The 22034-nt window shown below is 38.3% G+C and overlaps 1 protein-coding gene and 1 long non-coding RNA gene across 4 annotated transcripts in view; one reads left to right on the top strand and one right to left on the bottom strand.

Annotated features, from left to right (window-relative positions):
• ZBTB1 (zinc finger and BTB domain containing 1) overlaps positions 1 to 22034 on the top strand; it is a 24904-nt gene continuing 2870 nt past the window's right edge. Inside the window, exons 1-2 of one of the 2 annotated variants that reach the window (XM_081509873.1) lie at positions 1 to 170; positions 14124 to 16039. In XM_081509873.1, the coding sequence (XP_081365999.1) occupies positions 14142 to 16039 (1898 nt within the window). In that variant the 5' untranslated portion in view covers positions 1 to 170; positions 14124 to 14141. Of the gene's footprint in view, positions 171 to 14123; positions 17491 to 22034 lie in introns of those variants that run through there. The other variant, XM_081509872.1, reaches the window with a different exon arrangement.
• LOC145513471 (uncharacterized) overlaps positions 5172 to 22034 on the bottom strand; it is a 24339-nt gene continuing 7476 nt past the window's right edge. For both annotated transcript variants that reach the window (XR_014059412.1, XR_014059413.1), the window contains exons 7-8: positions 20554 to 20627; positions 5172 to 6085 (exon numbers count right to left, since the gene is read on the bottom strand). This is a non-coding gene — a long non-coding RNA (uncharacterized LOC145513471). The remainder of the gene's footprint in view (positions 6086 to 20553; positions 20628 to 22034) is intronic.

Here is a 22034-nt window from a genome sequence, read left to right on the forward strand (position 1 = left end):
GTTGCAGCGCAGTCCCTGGCAGAGCCAGAGCCTCTCCGCGCAGCCCAGCCCGAGCGCCGCGCGCCGCCGCCACTGCAGCTCTCGGCCCCTTCGCCTCCGCCCGCCTTTCCCGCTGCCGATTTGCCTTAAACTCCCTAAAATCTCCGCAGCCCCGGTTCCTGCTGTGGCCGGTGAGTATTTGCCAGTTGTGGGGCTATTTGCGCAACTTTGGCCCGGTCCGCAGGGCGGGGGGCGGCGGGCTTGGCGGAGTGCGGGACCGGAGCGGCGCCGACCCGTGCGGGGAGCCGGAGCGCGGCGGGCGCGCGGCGAGGACCCGTTGACGGGTGGCTGCCGGGCCGCCTGCTTGATCCCGCCGCCCGCCAGCGCGCCCAGTCGGGGACGTGCGGCCTCCCTGGGTCGGAGGCGAAGCCCCCACGGAGACTAGTTCCCAAATTAGTTACCTTCTTTTCCTTTTCTTTCTCTGCCTTTATTTTTTTGAGGGGGGAGGGGAGGGGAGGTGTAGACGGGAGGCGGGAGGAGCCGGTTGATTGACGTGCCCAGAGCCCGCTTCTCTCAACTTACAGCCGCGGCTTCTTGGCGGGTGGGAGGGGAAGTGTCCCGGAGCCCGAGGCCGCAGACTTGGGCGCGCTCCGAGGGAGGAGGCGTAAGAGCCGTGCAAATTCTTGCCACGCTTTTTCCCACCCCCTCTTGCCGGCACACTCGCCTTTTTGTTCAGTAAAAAGTGGTAGGTCTCGGGTTTGGGGATTTTTAGTGGAAAGATCTGTTTCCTGGGAAGAAAGTGCTTTCCTTTCCAGTGGTGGGCGCTTACTAGAGTTCTGTTAGTGTTCGGTAAATATGTTGGATGTAGATCGGGAGCAGTTACCACTAAAACATGTAGGTTTGGGTCTGAGCTCAGCTACTCACCCCGTCTCCCTTCGTACCTAAGCAGCGCATCTGCGTGATCTGAAAGGCTGACATGACATTTTCCAAGCTGGGAGCATTAGGGAGATGTTGATGAAAGTCCTTGGTGTTTTCTGGGGACAGTACGGCGTTTGTATGTAATAATATTTCTAAATCAAACTGGTAGTTACGCGCAGGTTCTTTACTGGCCTAAGTATATTCCCATGCAATATGTATCACGGCAGGAAAACTATGCCAGGAACGAAATATTTCCCCTTTGACACTCGATCCCAAGATGTGGTCCCAGGCTCTTTGAGACTTAGAATCAGTCGTTTGAGCTCAAGTTCAAGGCACTCCAGAGCAGATTTGGTGAAGGATGCCGTTCTCGTGATAACTACTAAGCAATCACCACATTTTCCTTTGCAATTAGGAAATTTTGTCATTGCAAGTGGATATGATGAGATTTGGAATACAAAATGATGAAGCTTGAATGATGGCTGGCCATCAGAACCTCAGAACTTTTGAGTCGCTTGCTAGATATGTAATAAAGTCTCAGTAATAACTGAATGGATTTGGAAGAAGCTACATGAGGCTTCCTTAGTGATGGTGAAATACTTTCCCAGAGATTGATAAAATAATGATAGTCTACAAGTAGAGTCCTCAGTCAACATCTTACATTCATTTTAAAAGCAGGTTTCTCCATTACAACCAAATTTTCATGGTATGGAATAATAACTGCTCGGGTTAAGCAATCTTACCTGAACTCTTTCTATTCTTCGTACCCCAATATGGCCTAAATTGGAGGCAGGGGGGACCCCTGATGGATCGTTGTCAGAGAAAAGAGAAACCATATTTAACCAGGACCGTAGCAGGGCAGAGCACAGTCTCAGACACTTGCTGTTGACCTTGTGTTTGATTTTGCTTTAATGCAGCTAAATTTTTGTACTGTTTCCTCATTCTCCTCTTTTTGCCAGGTTCTGGGGGAAGATATAGTTCATGGAGCTTTTTAAGGGTATCTCTTTGTTCCTTGCAGAATAACCATTCTAATGTGCAAGAGAAAAGAAGTGCCTGCTTTCAGGCCTCTCCTCCATCCAAGAGAAGTGCTAAGCCTTTGCTATTAAGCTCTGGTCCAAAGGGGAGAGAATCATTTGAGATAAAAATATAGAAAAATTTCCATAAATTTATTTTTAAGCTACAATCTGTTGTCTTCCCCCTGCTCCCCAAAATTGAGATACATTTGAAAACAAAAAAAAAATTTGCTTGAGAGGTCACTTTGGTCCCTGTAGGATCTTGTCTCCTGACATTTTCTTGTGCTGTTATCTCTTACCATAAAAATTGAAATTATTCTAATGCTCCTATGGGAACCAAATTAAAAGTGATTCATGTCTTTTTTTTTCTCAGAATAGAAATGCTTTTTTTATATATAAAATTCATTTTCTTTATAAAAATTCAACCTATACCGAAGTACATAAAAAACAAAAATGAAAGTAATTTTGACTCCCACTCCTTAGAGAGAATCACTGTTAACAGTCAATTCCTTGTTTAAAAAGAAAGAGGGCAACATTTGGTCATACTGTGCTGCTGTGTGTACCTCACCCTGGCTAGGGACAGCCGTGATGATTCATGGACTCATGAACTCATGCTCTCTGTTCACTTCTCTGGTTGGTGAGAATTGGTGAGGTAGAGAAAAAGGGAAAGTTTTGCATTAGAGTGATTTAAAATTCTATGATTAAGTAACAGACATGAGAGTTTAAATATAACAAGGCTGCTATTTTAGGTTTGTCCTTATGAAGTACTTACTGTAGCTTGGCAGGCTAGTTCTCACACTTTTAATGTTAATGTTGGTGTCAAGCCTTTGATGGGTTGATTTATACTGGCCAAACTCATTAAAGCAAAACCAAACCCTCACATTTGTAAAGAGTTTCATAGTTTATAGTTGGGAGGAGTAGATATACTTACCATTAAGACCACTGCCAAGATATCACTGTGCTGATATGGGGTGAGAGGTCCCTCTGGATCTGTATCCAGAGGTAACATGCCAAACATCAAGGAAGGGAAACTAGAGCAAAGAAGAAGATATATGACTGTGGGTTTCAGATGTGGCCTAGAAGGAGACAGTACATATTTAAGTTAGATTTTTAAGTATACTCGTATTGTGGCAAATATAAGAAATGTTAAGAGTACAGAATCACTTATTTCTTAGCCTGGTATTTTCAAGAAGAGTAAGCTGTAAAGTAGTTGATGTTCTGAAAACAAATTGCTGAAATAGTACATAGAAGTTCAATTATAACATTGGTTGAGAGTGTTGAGGACATGAGGTTTTTTTTCTTTTTCTGTGATTTGAATTTAAAATCACTTTCAAAATAAAATTGGAAAATTAAAAGAATTAAATCTCCAACCAGATTTTCTGTTGTCTGAGATGTGATCATTTTTAGAGATAATTGAAGAGCTCCATCCTCACTTTAAATCTTTTGTATTAGAGGAGGGCTTGCTTTGATGGGCAGTGGGAGTCAGCAGATGGAAGAGGAAATGGGGAGGGCAGGGCATTCTGCCTGCTGTATGGGGCTTTATAAGAATGGGGTGTCTCTGGGAGGCTTAGAATGTCCAAAGGGACACTTCAGTTAATAGTCATTGCCAGAAAGAGTGTTTTCTGGCTGAAAACACTGAAACTTAGGCTCTGAATCAAAAGAGTCAGAGTTTGAGTCCCATCTTATAAGATGAGCACTTGAGTATCAACCACTGAACCTGTTTCTTCATTCACAAAATGAGGATAGTAAAAATACCTACCTCAGGGTTGTTGTAAAAATCAGTTGTATAATGTATGGGAAATCACATTGTAATTTTTGACTATTCTATAAAAGTAGCCATAATTGAAATAATGCAAAAAATTGATCAGCAAAATACAACTTGCCTTCTTCAACACTTATTCATTCAAAAACTGATCAAATACCAACTAAATGTCAGGCAACTGTTAGAGGCTTGGGACACAGAGATGACTAAGACAGTGCCCTGATCTCAGGGAGCTGACAGTGAAGCAGGGGAACCACATCATAATAATCCCTGCCGTTGAGTGTGGTGATAGAGCATCCCAGTTTGGATGATACATTATTTGTATGAAAACATAAAGGCATTTGCTGTGTTAGTTTGGGATGAGGGGAAATGTTAAACAGACTTAAGACTTAGAAATGGAGTTAAGCTTCTTAGAATGAACATATCTTTTTTTTTTTTAATTTTTTTTCAAAATTCTAGAGGCCAGGTGCTTTTTGTTGTTGTCTTTAATGATTTAATTTATTTTTGGCTGTGTTGGGTCTTCATTGCTGCACAGGCTTTTTTTCTAGTTGTGGCAAGCAGGGGCTACTGTCTAGTAGTGGTGCACGGGCTTTCATTGGGGTGGTCTCTCGTGTTGTGGCGCACAGGCTTTAGGACACGTGGGCTCATAGATGCAGCTCCCGGGCTCTAGAGTACAGGCTCAGTAGCTGTGGCACGTGGTCTTAGGTGCTCTGCAGCATGTGGGATCTTCCCAGATCAGAGATTGAACCAGTCTCCTGCACTGGCAGGCAGATTCTTTACTACTGAGCCACGAGGGAAGCCCCTGAACATACTTTTTATGATACTCTTTTTTTATTGGTTTCAAGGTGTGTGAAGTTTTCAGTATTTTGGTTAGAATTAAAAATTTAACACTTGGAGCTACACAATTGAAAACAATACAATTAAAAAATATATGTGGACTTGCTGAAAGAAGGAGGATGGATAGTCCCTCCCATCATCTTAGAGCTGCCTCACCAGTTTTCATCCAGCAACATTTACTGAGTGCACACTGAGCTGCAGAGACTCGAACAAGCCAAGGGCCTGGCCTTCAAGTTGCTCACAGTCTAGCTGGGAGACCAACATATGGATAATTGTAGTAACTGATTCTTATTTAGCAGTTGCTCCATGACACACCTCCTAAACCCTAGGGAAGACTGTGTGTTAGTTGCTCAGTTGTGTCCAATTCTTTGTAACCCCATGGACTGTGGCCCTCCTTGCTCCTTTGTCCATGGAATTCTCCAGCCAAGAATACTGGAGTGGGTTGTCATTCCCTTCTCCAGGGGATCTTCCCGACCTAGGGATCAAACCCAGGTCTCCTGCATTGCAGGCAGATTCTTTACTACCAGAGCCACCAGGGAAGCCCTAAGGAGGATTATCATCCCCATTCTCAGATCAGAGAATTGAGGCACAGATTAGATGTAACCTGCTTGAGTTCATGCATCTACCAAGTGACAGCCAGAATTTGAATCCAGGCAGTCTGGTTAGTCTGTGCATTAACATCTGCTTTATGTTGCTGTTCTGATGATTTAAAAAATAGCATAGTCAGTGTAAAATAAGGAGATAATACACAGTAATATCAAAACCTAACAGTGGGAGAGGGAGGTCTTACAGAGGACTTTCTGGAGAAGGTGATTAACTGATTCTTAAAAGATATGTGGTGGGTTCAGACAGTTAGCTGAAAACAGCTAAAAACCAGTTAGCATGAATAAAAATGGAGGTAAGAAATACATGAAGTATATGGAGTTGGAGGATGGGGGAGGTGGCAAGCAGTTTGATGCTGCTTGTCTGAAGTTTGAAGCAGTAAGTAACCACATTGGCTAGATGGGTGGACAGGAAGGGCTTTTGTATGCTTTCCTTAAGGAGTTTGCATTTCAGTCTGAGGGTATGTGAAAGGACTCAGAGAAGCAGAATGACAGGGTCTGATTTTTGTTCTTTATGAATCATCTGAAGGTGAAGGATAGATTTGAGGGACCAGTTAGGGAGCCTATTGTAATAATTTAGGAGTAAAGATAGATGCCTCAGAGGACAGGAAAGGTAAGGATCGGATAGAGGGGCAAATTCGAGAAATATTTAATTGAGAAAATTGGCAAGACTTCGTTAACTGTGAGGCAGAAGTCCTAGGTGACTCACAAGTATCCTGGGTGATTAGTGCATGATGGAGGCCGGGGAAGAGCAGTTTTAGGTGGGTCCCAGACAAAGTCACAGAAGGGTTCCACAAAATGAACCCTAGGAATATGAATGCCACGTGCAAAAAGGGACTTCCTGGTGAAGCTGCCTTTTGCTGAGACAAGCCAGCTGTTCACCCAGTGCCCTCTGGTGGTCAGAAGATGCCATGTTGCCTCCTCTGGATGAACAGATCAAAATGTAGACTGAATTAAATGCTTTTCCTCTTCCACTCCTGGAGAGAGAGAATATTTCAGGAGTCACTATGTTTCCTTTGCATTCTGTGTGAATAAATTCATTTCCTAGACCTAGCACCTTGACTATAGTAACACCTCAGTTATTCAGAAGTTATTTGGTTGACAACCTCAGCAAAGAGTAAGGCAGTTTGTTACCTATCAAAAATTAAGATAGGTTAAACAAAGTGCATTAATTAAAACTTTATCATACTCATAGAACACTTCCCTGGGTCCTCACAGAAAATTAAATTATTTATGTAGACTCAGTTTCAATGAGTTTTTGTTGAATTTCATAACCCATAACAGAAGTGCTGGGCTACAGGAGATCAGCAGACCTTTTAGAAGTGACAGCAGTTGACCTGGACAAGTAAGGAGACAGAAAAATACTCACCATCCCACAAATTACACTCTCCAAATAACAGCCTCAGGCCGTTTTGTGTAGGTACAAACAACCCTTGCAAATTTGAACAGTTCCTATTTTTCAGAAAACCAAAGCTGTTGCAGAGGAGCTAGTAGGCAGCTAGGTGTTGCTGTATGTGGGGGGCAGCTGTTAGAATTGTAGGAGGAGCCCCAGACCAGAATTAAAGAGACCAAGGTCCTATCCTGTCATCTACAAAAATTAGATATGACTTTGAGTATAAGACTTAATTTCTCAGGGCCTCAGTTTGTTTTCTCATCTGTAAAGTAGCAGGTTAAAAAAAAAAATAAAGCAGCAGGTTGAACTTGATCACTTGGTAAAATTCTGTGAATTTTGTTCACAATGATGACATTAATGTTTAAGAAAAATTCTATTGCTCTTGGATTGGAAAGACAGTTTTCATCTCTAGTTTATATAAGAGTTCCATGAGGAGTATGGTTATCTCTATTCTATAGTTGGAAAGCAGGCTCAGAGAGGTGAAGAAAATTTGTAGTTGGGTTAAGTAGTAGAGGGTATTCAAATCTATCAATTTAGCTAATTTAGCTAATCTATCAATTAGCCCAGAGCTCCCTGGGCTCTTATTTAATATTTTCATTTAACAAGCATGCATTAAGTGCCAACTCCATGGGAATTGTGCTAGGCACAGGGAACACAACGTGCATTAAGCCTTGTCCCTGTCCTGGAGAGCTGAGTGTAGTAGGCATTGCTGTATAGTCCCTCTGTTAGTGCTAAAAGTGCAAGTATTAATACTACTACAGAGCGGTTAGCGCTAGTGGTAAAGAACCTGCCTACTAATGCAGGAGACTTAAGAGACACGGGTTCAGTCCCTGGGTGGGGAAGATCCGTTGGAGCCAGGCACGGCAACCCACTCCAGTGTTCTTGCCTGGAGAATCCCCTGGACAGAGGAGCCTGGCGGGCTACAGTCCATAGGGTCACACAGAGTCAATCACAACTGAATTGACTTGGCCTGGCATGCACTGCACAGCACAGCACAGTTACGGTGAATTAACACACAGCCTCATTGGGGTTTTTTAAGACTTTATGGTGTGAGGACAGAATGGAGCCACCATTTATAGCTTTGTTTCTATGGGAATATGTTTCAAGTTCCAAGTAACTTAAAAATAAAGTTTTGGAACATAACCCAGTATAATTTCAGAACTTCCTGTACTAAGTACTGAATTTGCAGTCTAATAATCAGTCAGGATGCCTATTCTAAAAAGTGAATAAAATTTTGTAAACTTGATCATGACTGTCCAATTTCAGTACCTTGAATAAAAACCTGTTCTCTTTAGGAAACAAACCTGTATAACCAGTTCTTCCTGGAAATCTTAAGGAGAAAACCTAAAGAATCTTACCGAGGTTAAATTTAGAGTTTGGAGCACTGTATACCCTGGAAAATGGTATTCTAGGAAGAATTTTGCCAAGGTGACCTTATTTTTATAGGCGGCAAAGTCATTAAGGCTATGATCTCAGGCTCAAGAGTCATATTGCTTGTGTTCTAATCTCACCAAGTTCTCTGTGGCCTTAGGAAGGTTATAGAACATTATGTTCTGTTTTCTTATCTGGAAATGGGTCTTAGAACATACTTTGTAGGATTGTTATGAGGATTAAATGATAAAATGATATACATATTTACATGCACATATACACGTTTTATATATAATACTATATATCTTACTATTGACATGTCAGGCTCCAGTTTAAGCAGATATATGTTACACACACACCCACACCCACACACATCTGCTTGATAGTAAGGCCAGTGAAACAAATTTATCTTCCCTCCCATTACATTTTCAAGCTTTTATGTTTGCTGATGTGTGCCTCTCCCCAATTGTTTACATACACACCAATGCAGATATCTGAGATGTCTTTCCCCTTGCTTTCTCCTTTTCTTTCTTATCCTCACTTATGGAGACTTTAGTCAAATCCTTCCTAAAGGCCACTGTTCTAGTACAATTCAAGCTTTGCTCTTTCTAAACTCTTACTGAACTTTATTGAATAAATTTAATTTTTCTCAAATTGTTTCTTGGTTTAAAATGTAATCCCTCAGGGAATTCCCTGGTGGTCAAGTGATTAGGACCCTGCACATTCATTGCCGGGGGCACGGGTTCAATCTATGGTTGAGGAACTAAGATCCCACAAGCTGCACTGCTCAGCAAAATAAAAAAATAAAATGTAATCCCTGATATGTAATTAGCTCTACTGTATACCATCCTTCTCCACCCTCCACCTCAGTGCTTTATGCTGTGTTAGGAACATGGTGGGTGTTTAATACATCTGATATTCTGGTTTATAAGCAGAAGAGAATCCTTTCACTATATTTCAGGCTTCTTAAGAATCTAGTCTATAGCCCTCAAGTTAAATCCATATACATACATTTATCATATAAGACATAGAAATAGATATGAGGAAATGAATGTATGTACTTACAATTACCTTTGAGACCCAGAGGTAATTGTTAGTAGTTCAGAGATTGGGATGCTGAACTGTAAACTCAACTGTGTGTGTGTGTGCTCAGTCGTGTCTCACTCTTTGTGACCCTGTGGACTGTAGCCCTCCAGGCTCCTCTGTCCATGGGATTTTTCCAGGCAAGAAGACTGGAGTGGGTTGTCATTTCCTTTTCCAGAGATCTTCCCAACCCAGGGATTGAACCCACCTCTCCTGCATTGACAGGGAGATTCTTGACCACTGAGCCACCTGGGACACCCTGAGCTATGCAAATGGTTCTCAGAGGAGTGTTCTTAGTAATGCAAGTCAGTGACACAGATTAGAGGGTGGTTATTTGCCTTATGGAAGGAGTCATTCCAAAATTCCTTTAAGTTAATTCTTCATTTACTTTATATGCTTATTTATAGACCCTTAAATTATCATTTGACTAAGGCTAGGGCAACAGAAACATCCAGCAAAACTGGTTTTTCCCATTTAAGAGATTTAGCAATGAAGGAAAAGTATTTCTGAAACCTTACTTACTATGTCAGTGAGAAATTGACTGAAATAGCTTGAAGTATAATTTAGGGAACACATCTACTGAATAAGACTACATGCACATATACTGACACAACCACATTACAGATGGAGTTCAGATCGGGTAGTTTCTTGTGCAAGGATCTTAATAAATCTTGTGTTACGGACTCATGCCCAATCCTTGCTGACTGTTCTTTGCAGAAGGGCACACTGCAAGGAGTACGTAGTAATCACTGTTTAGTGGTTAGTACCATCTGGATGGTCAGGAATCCCAGTTCCTACTTTACCACAGTTAACCCTCCTTGATGTATTGTTTTAACAGCACTACATCATTGTCCTTCTCTGAAATAAGCCTGTTGGACCAGATTAGATCTCTAAGCTCTAAAAGCCTCTGAATATCTAAATTACTGAATATTCTTAATGTGCTTGGTAGCTGGTTTTGAATTTGAGAAAGCTGGTTAAACTTTTTCAAACTAAAGTTTTCAAAATCCAGTGCATCACCTAACTCCTTATTTCTCTAGAGAACTGCATCCACACTGGGTTTCCTTCTAGCCATGGGAGAACCCTCGGCTTTGGATCACCTTTGAAGTTTCTGCTCTCAACCCCAGCCCTTGCCTTGTAGCTGTACAAACTTGCTCTACCAGTGATGCAGCTAGTAATATACAAACAAAAGCAATCACAGAATGTCATTATAAAAACAAGAATTGAAATCTAAACATTTATTAAAAACAGGTAACAAGCTTTACTGTAACCAAGTTCACTATGTTTTTTGGTAGCATTATTAAGGATTTAAAAAAAGAGCAAAATTCTTTTGGAATTTGAGTGAAACTGTTGTTTTTTTTCCTCCCCCCCATCTCCAAGTGAAACTATTGTTTAATAAAAGTGAGTGAAAATGAAGATTTTAATGCAAAAATTATTCTCAAGACATAACAAGCTAAAAGTCTCACAGGAATTTAGATCCTTCACCCATGATTCCACCTCCTCCCTTTCTGTTTTTGTTTTGGTGTTATTAAACTGCCTTAAAGCTTTTCTGAATGAGGTGTAACAAGAAGAGAGTTGTTCATGCTAATGTGTGAATGATTGCTATTAAAGGTTACTCTCCCTAAAATCAGCTTTACTCAGAACTTGGGCTTTGCATAGTAATGTTGTAGAAACTACAGTTTTAGATCAGCCTAAGAGCTGTAGTGTTAGCATTAATTTTTGATAAAAAGGTACTTGTTCAGCTTCCAGCTGTAGGAGGGGAAGATAGAAATACAGAGACATGGTGGTGGTGGGATTCATACTCAGGTCTGTTGGACCCTGAGCCTTGTTCTGTCCATCACAGCACATTGCCTTCGTGCATAGTACGTGAGTATGTGTTGAATGAAGTAACTCATCTAGAACAATAAGTTGCCCTCAGTGATGTATCCTTGAGATTATAGGATACTTATGTTGTTGCTCATTCTCAGTACTTTTATACAGTGCCTGGTACACCAAAATATTCAACAGATTTTTGAGTTAATGTGTGTTAAAATGCTGTCGATTCTCATTTTAGTGTTTTAACACAGAATGTATGTTCACTAATTTAAGTGAGTTATAACTGTAGCTACAGATGTGCCTATCATATTGGTCTATGTGGCTGCATTCATTTTGGTTGCTGACCATAAAACTGCTTTTCCTTTAGATTAGAAAGGTCTCTGGAACTTTTAAGCTCTTAATGTCATTATTTCAAGCACAAGACATTTAAACCTGAAAGTTTTAACATATAAACTGCTGGCTTTCATACTGATGGGCTCTTATTTGGAAGGAAATTTTAAGACTGTCTAGTCAAACTTCCTTCCTGTGCTTAAGGAAGCATCACCATCATCACAACTGCCACTATTACTTCAGTTATCACATGCCAAGCACTAAACATTTCACACATGGCTCCTGTGAAGCCTCATGTTTGATACGATTTTTGAGGTGTAATTATCCCCATTTTGACAGTTCAGGAAACTTGGGGTCAATGAGGACAAACAAGTTATCTAAGGTGGCAAAGCTAAGTTGGAACTCAGGCCTGTCTGACCTAAAGCCTGTGCCCTTTTCACTGTGAAGAAGTGAAGTGAAGTCACTCAGTCATGTCCGACTCTTTGCAACCCCATGGACTGTAGCCAACCAGCTCCTCCTGTGGGATTTTCCAGACAAGAGTACTGGAATGGGTTGCCATTTCCTTCTCCAGAGGATCTTCCTCACCCAGGGATTGAACCCCGGTCTCCTGCATTGTAGGCAGACCCTTTACCGTCAGCCACCAGGGAAGTCTTTCACTGTACTGTCCTCAACAAAATTTTCTTCCCTGCTTCTAGATGGGACAGTCATTATCCTCTAGATGAGTTTGTTTCATGTTTTAACAACTCTTATTATTAGAAGAAAATTTGAGATAATATCTATCCTTCTACCTCTTTATTCATTAAAGGTCTCTCTGAATCCTGTAGAACAGTGGTGTCCCCAATCTTTTTGGCACCAGGGACCGGTTTCGTGGAAGGCAGGTTTTCCAAGGTCTGGGGCCAGGGGGGTAGTTTTGGGATGAGTCAAGTGCATTACATTTATTATGCACTTTATTATTATGGACTTCATCAGCTCCACCTCAGATCATTAGGCATTAGATCCTGGAGGTTGGGGACCCTGGGTATAAATTGTCTCTAGACCTAGAAATCTCATCCTACATAAAGTGGGATTGGAGGGGGTCAATATTTGTGTACGAGTGTGTGTTTTAACTCTTTAAATAAGGTTTTGTTGTTGTTTTATGTTATTGTAATTTTTATATAACTTCGTAGTCTGTGGTTATTTACTTGACTTTCCATCCTGAAAACTTCTCATTTTCTTTTATAGCCTCATTCATAAATATAATTTTCATAAAGGTCACATGACAGTGAATTTTAGGAAGTGGATTTACCTTGGTTTACTTACAACTCCCTTATTACCAGGCATTTCAAGTTAATAACACATTGATAAATATCTGAGCATACATTGCATTTTGTATATAGCTACATACTGAACACGACTCAATTCTGGTCAAGATATCTGAGTTACACAAGGTTGAAATGTTATACCTACTTGTAATACTACTTGATCTGGCATACAGAAAAGGCCCAGACGTTTCAATTTAAAGAAGGAAGTAGGTCTCATGAGCCACCTTCATTTCACCAGGGGCATGTCCCTACTGTGTAACTGATTTCAGGCAGGAAAAAAGCAAGCAGGGTGATCTTTAGGCAGTGGGGGAAAAGGGTATGTGACCCACATGTGATTTGTGACAAACGTAGAAGTAAGTAAATTTAGATAATTTCTAATTATCCCTGCAGGGATTAAAAGGTTTGGAGATGTGAATGTTTTATTTCTATGAACAGCTTGTTCAGTTGTTCTTTTTATGTTCAGTCAAATTGCGTAGGAACTTATTTTCAAGTAGAAGATAGATTCTGAAGTTTTATTTATACAGGTTAAAAATTAAGGCTAAAATTGGCTCTTATTTTAGCTGTGTAATATAATTGGATTTACAGTGCTCCTCTCTTCAGCATCAGCTCTGTACATTAAAAATATTTATATGTTGATAAGTGAAGAAAACTAGTTACAGAAAGGTATATACAGCACAATATCATTTAGGTTAAAAAAAAAATTTTAAAAACCAAAGCAAAACTATTTGTCTGGCATGTATTGGGTACTCAATAGCTGTTGACTCTGTATGTATACATATAAACAGATTTGAAGATAAATAATTGGAGAGGTTATCTCTGGAAAGAGGTATGTGACCTAAGGTGTGTTTTTATTCTATGTACTTTTATGTTTTAATTTTTTTCAATAAGCATGTGTTACTTTTGTATACCTTTTTTTAATGATTGAAAAATGAAGAAAAATTTACAATCTAAGGACAGATACCTCCTTCCCAAACAGGTCCCCTGTTTCTTTATACAGAAATATTCCTTCTCCAATAAATTAAGAGACAGGCATTGACCAAACCTATTTGCTTGGTGCATGTAATCTAATAAGCTTTAATGAGTAGAATTTTTCTAAGGAAACTTTCAAACATACAAAAATAGAATTATACCTACCTCCTAGCTTCCATAGTTACTACCACAGGACCAATCTTATATCATTTATAGCCCCATACCCACCCCACTGGATTATTTTCAAGCATATCTTAGATGTATCATTTCATCAGTAAACACAGCAGTATGTGTATCTAAAAGATAGGATGCTTTTAACACAACCAAAATACCTGCATCACACTTAAGGATGAGCAATAATTCCTTTATATCAATCACCTGAAGGGTTTTTAATATTTTGCAATTGAATTACTAACTTTCAATTCAAATTGCTATTTTATTTGCTTTCACTGTTTGTATTCTCCACGTACTTTAAAACTAGTGTCTTTTTTCCTTTCAAATTTAGTTTGCAATTGCATGTTTCCTCCTAGAGTTGTAATGAAACCAAAATGGTGGATTTTGCTTTTGATACCTTTGCTTGTATTTCTTAAAATAAAAATGAGAAGCTTGAATAAATGGTTGGGTATCTTCACCTTTAAGTCTTAAAAATGATTCAGGTATCTATTAATCAAGTTTTACTACATTAGAATGGACAGCTTTTTTTTTCAAGTGCTTTTCTGATTTCTTGTCTGACTTTAATGTTTTTGTTTTACATAGGTCTCTAATTAATAGAAGATGGCAAAGCCCAGCCACAGCAGCTACGTCCTTCAGCAGCTAAACAACCAAAGGGAATGGGGTTTTCTCTGTGACTGTTGTATTGCAATTGATGACATTTATTTTCAAGCACACAAAGCAGTTCTAGCTGCTTGTAGCTCCTATTTTAGAATGTTTTTCATGAACCATCAGCATAGTACTGCACAACTGAATCTCAGCAACATGAAAATTAGTGCTGAGTGTTTTGATCTCATTTTGCAGTTCATGTATTTAGGAAAAATTATGACAGCTCCTTCCAGTTTTGAACAGTTTAAAGTGGCAATGAACTACCTACAGCTGTACAATGTTCCTGACTGCTTAGAAGACATACAGGATGCAGATTGTTCTAGTTCAAAATGTTCGTCTTCTGCTTCTAGCAAGCAGAACAGCAAAATGATATTTGGGGTGAGAATGTATGAAGACACTGTGGCTAGAAATGGCAGTGAAGCTAATAGGTGGTGTGCAGAGCCAAGTTCAACAGTGAATACACCACATAATAGAGAGCCTGATGAAGAGTCGTTGCAATTAGGTAATTTTCCTGAGCCATTATTTGATGTATGTAAAAAGAGTTCTGTGTCCAAATTATCTACTCCAAAAGAACGTGTATCACGACGCTTTGGACGGAGTTTTACCTGTGATAGTTGTGGATTTGGCTTTAGCTGTGAAAAATTATTAGATGAGCATGTGCTAACCTGTACTAACAGACATTCATACCAAAACACAAGATCCTATCATAGATTAGTGGATATTAGAGATGGAAAAGACAGTAATATCAAAGCTGAATTTGGTGAAAAGGATTCTTCTAAAACCTTTTCTGCACAGACAGACAAATACAGAGGAGACACAAGCCAGGCTGCTGATGATTCAGCTTCAACCACTGGAAGCAGAAAAAGTAGCACAGTGGAGTCTGAACTAGCTAGTGAAGAAAAGAGCAGAGCTGCTGAGAGGAAAAGAATCATCATCAAGATGGAACCAGAGGATATTCCTACAGATGAACTGAAAGACTTTAACATCATTAAAGTTACTGATAAAGACTGTAATGAGTCCACTGACAATGATGAGTTAGAAGACGAACCTGAAGAGCCATTTTATAGATACTACGTTGAAGAAGATGTCAGTATTAAAAAAAGTGGGAGGAAAACTCTAAAACCTCGGATGTCAATAAATGCTGATGAAAGAGGTGGTTTAGAAAATATGAGGCCCCCGAACAATAGCAGTCCTGTACAAGAGGATACTGAAAATGCTTCTTGTGAGCTGTGTGGGCTCACAATAACTGAGGAGGACCTGTCATCTCATTACTTAGCCAAACACATCGAAAATATCTGCGCATGTGGCAAATGTGGACAAATACTTGTGAAGGGTAGACAGCTTCAGGAGCATGCCCAGAGATGTGGAGAGCCCCAAGATCTGACGATGAATGGGTTAGGAAATGCCGAGGAGAAGATGGACATGGAGGAGAATCCTGATGAACAGTCAGAAATAAGGGATATGTTTGTTGAAATGTTAGATGATTTTAGAGACAATCATTTCCAGATAAACAGTATCCAAAAAAAGCAGTTATTTAAACATTCTGCCTGTCCTTTTCGATGTCCTCATTGTGGCCAGCGATTTGAAACTGAAAATTTAGTGGTTGAACATATGTCTAGCTGCCTAGACCAAGACATGTTTAAGAGTGCCATCATGGAAGAGAATGAAAGAGATCACAGACGAAAGCATTTTTGTAACCTGTGTGGGAAAGGATTTTATCAGCGGTGTCACTTAAGAGAACACTATACTGTTCATACCAAGGAAAAACAGTTTGTTTGTCAGACATGTGGGAAGCAGTTTTTAAGAGAACGTCAGTTGCGCCTGCACAATGACATGCACAAAGGCATGGCCAGGTATGTCTGTTCCATTTGTGATCAAGGCAACTTCAGAAAACATGACCATGTACGGCATATGATTTCTCATTTATCTGCTGGTGAGACTATATGCCAGGTCTGCTTTCAAATATTTCCAAATAATGAACTGTTGGAACAGCACATGGATATTCATCTGTATACATGTGGAATATGTGGAGCAAAATTTAACTTGAGGAAAGATATGAGATCACATTATAATGCCAAGCATTTGAAAAGAACATAAGTGATTTTCTACTGTATAATGTTTAGCTGATAGGAGACAAAACACCAAAGCAAAGGATATGAGCTATTTAGAAAATGATTTTATAAGGTGAATTGTTGAAAAAAATTTTCAAGGCCCTTTTACCTTTAATATTTTTGTTTAGGATCTTAAGTATCTACATTTTAGGTGTTATTAAATGTTTATCATTTTTGTTATTTCTTAATAGAATTCTTTGTTTTTAGTTTGTTTTAGCTATGATTAAAATTACTTTTAAATGTAGATTACAAGTGGTTGTTACCCCTTCAGTGACTATTGAAGCTTAGGTTGTTGTTTTTTTAATCAATAAGGTGATGATGTCACAATTTTTATTTTGTTTTTTAAGGCTACCTTGTGAAACTTTAAACCCAGTATCATTGGCCATTCCTGTTTAAATTAAAAAAAAAATTTTTTTTTAGGTAGTTACTTAAAACTATCCCATTTACTTTAGCTTTTTTTTTTGTAAGTTGAACAATGATTTAGCCACTGTTTATTTCCCTGTCTTACCAGTGAAATTCATATTCTTAAATTGAAAACTTAGTAGGCAGGTTAGGTATGCTGAATCTAACCTTGAAGGTTGACATGGGCTCAAACTTGGCCTAAAAAGATTGATGGACCTAAGGAAATTCCTATAAATGAATATTTCCTATAATTGATAAAATATTATCATTTAATAATCACATTTAAAACTTATATTAAGTGTAAAAACCCAATGACTTTACTCCACTTGACAAATTAGTGGGGACAAGTCATTTTGTTTTGTGATATTAAATTTAACTATGATAGTTAATTAAAAAGGCATATCTTGTATTCATTTAAAATAATTTAAAATATTTTGATTTCTAAAGTGTGTTAGTTTATCAATTATTTTTGTTTCTAAATAGACTTTAATAGCTTTCTAGGAAGATGACATCTAAAGGAAAATGATTTTTCACCTTTAAAATGACATACTTTTGGAACTTACTTTGACATTTGAGAAAGCTGCCATGTATATTGATAAATCTAATAAAATAAAGAAATCAATCACAAATCTGGTTGTTCTATAAAAGTAGAGTGTGCAAAAAAAACATGTCTTGTGTTTTATACTAAGATTTGGAGAAAATGTGTTATGGAAAATTACAGTTTATCAACATGCTTTTTTTTCTGTAAAGGACTAAAATTTGAGGACTATAAAATAATAACAACATAAAAATGGAAATAGTGTATCATTTTTTAGATAAAGTAGTACTGCTGTTAGTTGTTGCTGACACAAGGTCTACATGAATTACATGTGAATTAAAACTGGCAAAACTGGCCCACAAATCAACACATCTGTTGGGTAGAATGCGTTTTAATGTAAATTACTTGCATAGTAATACCCTTCTTATAATGAAAGGGATTTTTAATAACTCCTATATTTAAAAGTATAATTTTGTGATTATGAACAGTAATTTAACAGTATTGTTCTTTTTGTTTACGTCACATTTTAAAGATACGCAAGTCATATTTTTGTATACAATTTGCATAAAAGAACAAGTTTGCCAAGAGAACTGAGAGACATATTGACTAGCATAGATTTAGTTGAAAGAGAAGAAGACCACAGTGTGTGCTCAGAGATTTGTGGGGACATGTTGAGGTGTTAAGTAAGAATTGAAAAGTACTGGAGCCATACAGTATTAGAACAAAATAATGGGAAGTATACATGGGGGAAATACATAAAAAGACAAATGAGAAATCAGGATTTTTTTAAAAAAGCCATATAGCAGAAAAAGCAAGAAAAATGATTCATCTTAGTTCTTGGATACAGTAGTTTATCAAGTTATTAAATCTGAAATGCAACTTAAAATGAAAAATGTATATAATTACTGATAGAAACCTGATAAAAGCTCTGTAACAAACCCAGAGACCATCAGAGAATAGTGTAGAGAGATCTCAAACCAAATTTCCAAAGTATATAGCATCTTAGTAGACATCACTTCTTTGGAACCACTTTTTTCCACAACCCTCTCTACAGCCTCTATTGCAATGGCTTTCCCACCATTAAAGAACAAGTTTGTTGTTTAGTCCCTAGGTTGTGTTCAACTCCTTTTGTGACTCCATGGACTGTAGCCAGCCAGGTTCCTATGTCCATGGGATTTTCCAGGCAAGAATACCAGAGTGGGTTGCCATTTCCTTTTCCAGGGGATCCTCCTGACCCAGGGATTGAACCCATGTCTCTTATTGGCAGGTGAATTCTTTACCACTGAGCCACCTGGGAAGCCTTTAAAGAACAGAAGCCTTTCTAAATACTACCACTCTGTCAAAAATGATTTCTAACCCATTGGGAAAGGGGTTTAGTTTTAGACACATACTAACAGCCAATTAGCAAGCAAATATATAAACCTTAAACATAATCTCTAATTTTACATAACTGAGATGTTTATACTTTCACAAAGCCACACCTCAGGATATGTTTTCTTCGTGTGTTACACAGGACACACGCCTTTTGTTTTGCAGCTGGCTACAGCAGTACACGCTTCTTTGAGTATATGTACAATTTTCCTCATTAAGAAAAGTTCATTTAATGACTACATGCCTCCTTTTAAAACTAGGAGGAGTGAAAACTATCTGACACTTCTCTAGCCGTTTTCTCTCACCTCTTCCCTCTCCCAGAGTGGAGCTACAGAGCCGTGCCCACTTAATACTGCTTGCACTCCAGTGCTATGAAGACAGTGAATCAAGGTTGTGGATGTTGCCTTGTCTTACTTTGTAATTTACGTGATTAGGCTCCAAATGTGAAAATGAAGGTGAAATCTCGATAGGTATATATGGAATCTTGTTTTGTCTTACAAATAACAGTCTTTCTTAAAGTGTTCTCCAGCAAAAAAATCTTTGTTCTCCAGCAAAAAAATTTTGGGGGAATGGAGTCAGGACTTGCCACCAATTCCAGTGCAGCTCAGATGTTTATAATTTTCAGTAAACAGGACTAAGAATCTCAGAGATTAGTGGATTAGGACTCAGAAATTTGTCTTACTCCTGTATTTTTAAAGTAAGAATATTCAGAGAAATGACTTCCATGAGTAAAATGGCTAATGTTTAAAGTTTGAGTATAAACAAAAAGAAGCACTCCAAGGGCTAGATACAGAAATTAAAGAATTAAAATAAGGACAGGGTTTTCTAGAGCAGTTAGCACCAATTAAAAGGAAAAATAATAGACCAAGTAAAAATCACAAGTATTGTAGTTGAGAACAAAAATTGAGTGAAAAAAAGGTGAGGTGAGTAAAAATAGAATTTGATAGGCTAGAATAATCTGATTAATTCCATTAGAGCTACAAAATGCCTAAGGAAACAGCTTTTATGAACATGCCAAGGATATGCATAAATGTGAGATAATATTCCAACGTTTATAAAAAGTGGGAAGAGAAGCTGGTGGTGGTTTGTAACTTTCTGTGATTAAACAATACATGTTCCTATATATCACTAGTTAAAGAACTTCTGTATTTAATAGATCTGTGGAAAATTCCCCAAAGAACCAGTGTAACAGTTTAAGTTAAACATAAAACTTGTTAACAAAACGCTAAATTAGTACCAACCAGAAGAGAAAAACCTGAATATGTATATGCATACATAGTTGAGAATAAAGTAGTTTGGTATATTTCTTAATTCTAAATGGGTTTTATGAGTTACATTTTTTTTTTCGCCATTAATCTACTTAGCTCCTCATCATTCATCACCACCCCCACATCCTTTGTGACATATGCTTCTCAGTGATAGAAGTACTCTGAAGCCTTTGACAATGCCTAAGATCCCAGGGTACCAAAAGGTTCTGTGGGAACATACCTTTGTGGAATGTCTCCCATCTCCTGATACCTGAGGTGCAGTAAACAAGGTGATAGAATGAATGCCAGGGAACTGAAGCAAGTAAAGTTAGATTTGGTGTTAAGAACTTGTGGCCCAGATTTGGAAATCTATGAACTACCCATCCCAGGGCTCTCAGTAATCCCACCATCCATTTCATTAACACTCTGTACTCTGCTAAACACTTGATACAGATGTAATTTTAATGAATCCTCACGGCCTTATGAGGTAAGTATTCTATCAATTTCCAGATGGGGGACTGAGGTGCAGTGACACTGAGTTTTTTCCTAAGATCATACAGAAACTAAATACTAGCACTGAAATTTGAAACTAGGCCTATTTGATTCCTACATTCCTGTACTTATAAGCAACATACTTTACCAACCAAGAAGTACAAAGAAAAGCCTTTTCAGTTCGAGTAACACGTATGACAAAGCACCTATGAGATTCTGTGCTCCTTGTTCATCATCTGTCATCTATTGTGCCTGGTAAGATAGCTGGTAATAGTGGTACCTAAATGAACATGTTGAAAATGTGAAAATATATCAGTCAGAAGCAAAACATTTTTGAGTAGATCATTCAGAATGATGTTTTAGAAATGAATATTAAATTCTATTATGTTTTAATTTTCCTTTATATTTCTACCTCTGTGATGTTTTCCCTATTCCTGATTGTTATGTTTTAACCTCTCTGACCAGTCACCATTTCCTTTTATTGGTTATGTGATAAATCATTTGAAAATCTCCATTGTGCCCCCCTCAAATCAGGACCCCAGAATGTTTTCCTCTTTTTGCCTTAGCAGGTGATGTGGATAAGAAATACTTCATTTATTTGGCTAAAAAAACAAAATCCCTAATAATCATTTTGTAAGGATTAAAGTTTACAGAGCAATCTAAGTCTGTCTAAAAACAAGCTATTGTAGCCATTTGTAATTCAATTTACAAAAAATATCTATGTATTTCTAGTGTAAACTTACAGTCTTACTTGTAAAAGAAATGAAAGATAATTTCAGGAAACAACAATTGTATATCCACCCTAACCTAGCAGCAAACTTAAGAAATAGAATAGCCTACTGGTTTAAGTGAAACATCCCTCCCCATCTAATCGGATTTTAATTTCATGCATCTATTGCCTGATTTCTAAAACCTATACAATAGGTTTTACTGTTACTTAACAAAGCCTACTACTTTAATGATCTACCATATGCCAAATGTTATTTTTTTTAAAAGGTGAGACTAGAAGAAGATGGTGAACATTCCATACAAAATATCCATATAATCTTTTAGGTGGCCAACTTTCATTGCCTTCTATCAAACTCAAGGACATATTCCTTGGTAACATAAGGGTTGTTGCTGTTTAGTCCCTAAGTCATGACTCTTGTGACCCCATGGACTGTAGCCCTCCCAGCTCCTCTGTCCATGGGATTTCCCAGGCAAGAATACTGAAGTGGGTTGCCATTTCCTTCTCCAGGGGATCTTCCTGAACCAGGGATTGAGCCTGTGTCTCGTGTATTGGCAGGTGGATTCTTTACTACTGAGCCACCAGGAAAGCCCCAACATATGGGTCAAGTCTAGACCAAGTGAAATTTAGCTACTTATAAATTTATATGCTGGCAAGAGGCGAAAGGGGATTTAGAATGTTCGTGTCTCTAAATATTGGTAAATATAAACTAAATGACAATAGCAGCTTATAAATTCATGCTAATTTTAAACCAGTTTAATAACATGTATTTATATACATATGCTTAGTTGACTTAACATTAAGAAGTTAAATCTATTTAAGTTGCTCCCTTACTATTTTTAGGAGAACCAAATCACTAAGGTCCATTATTAGTGACAAAATTGTTCATCCTTTCTATCAAATTCCACCACAGATCACTAATAGGAAGCCATTTATAATTTTTTTTAATCATTTTACTTG

Source organism: Giraffa tippelskirchi, chromosome 7 (assembly GCF_054371585.1).
Source record: "Giraffa tippelskirchi isolate mGirTip1 chromosome 7, T2T-mGirTip1v1.2.pri, whole genome shotgun sequence".
In the NCBI taxonomy this organism is placed as follows: Eukaryota; Metazoa; Chordata; class Mammalia; order Artiodactyla; family Giraffidae; genus Giraffa; species Giraffa tippelskirchi.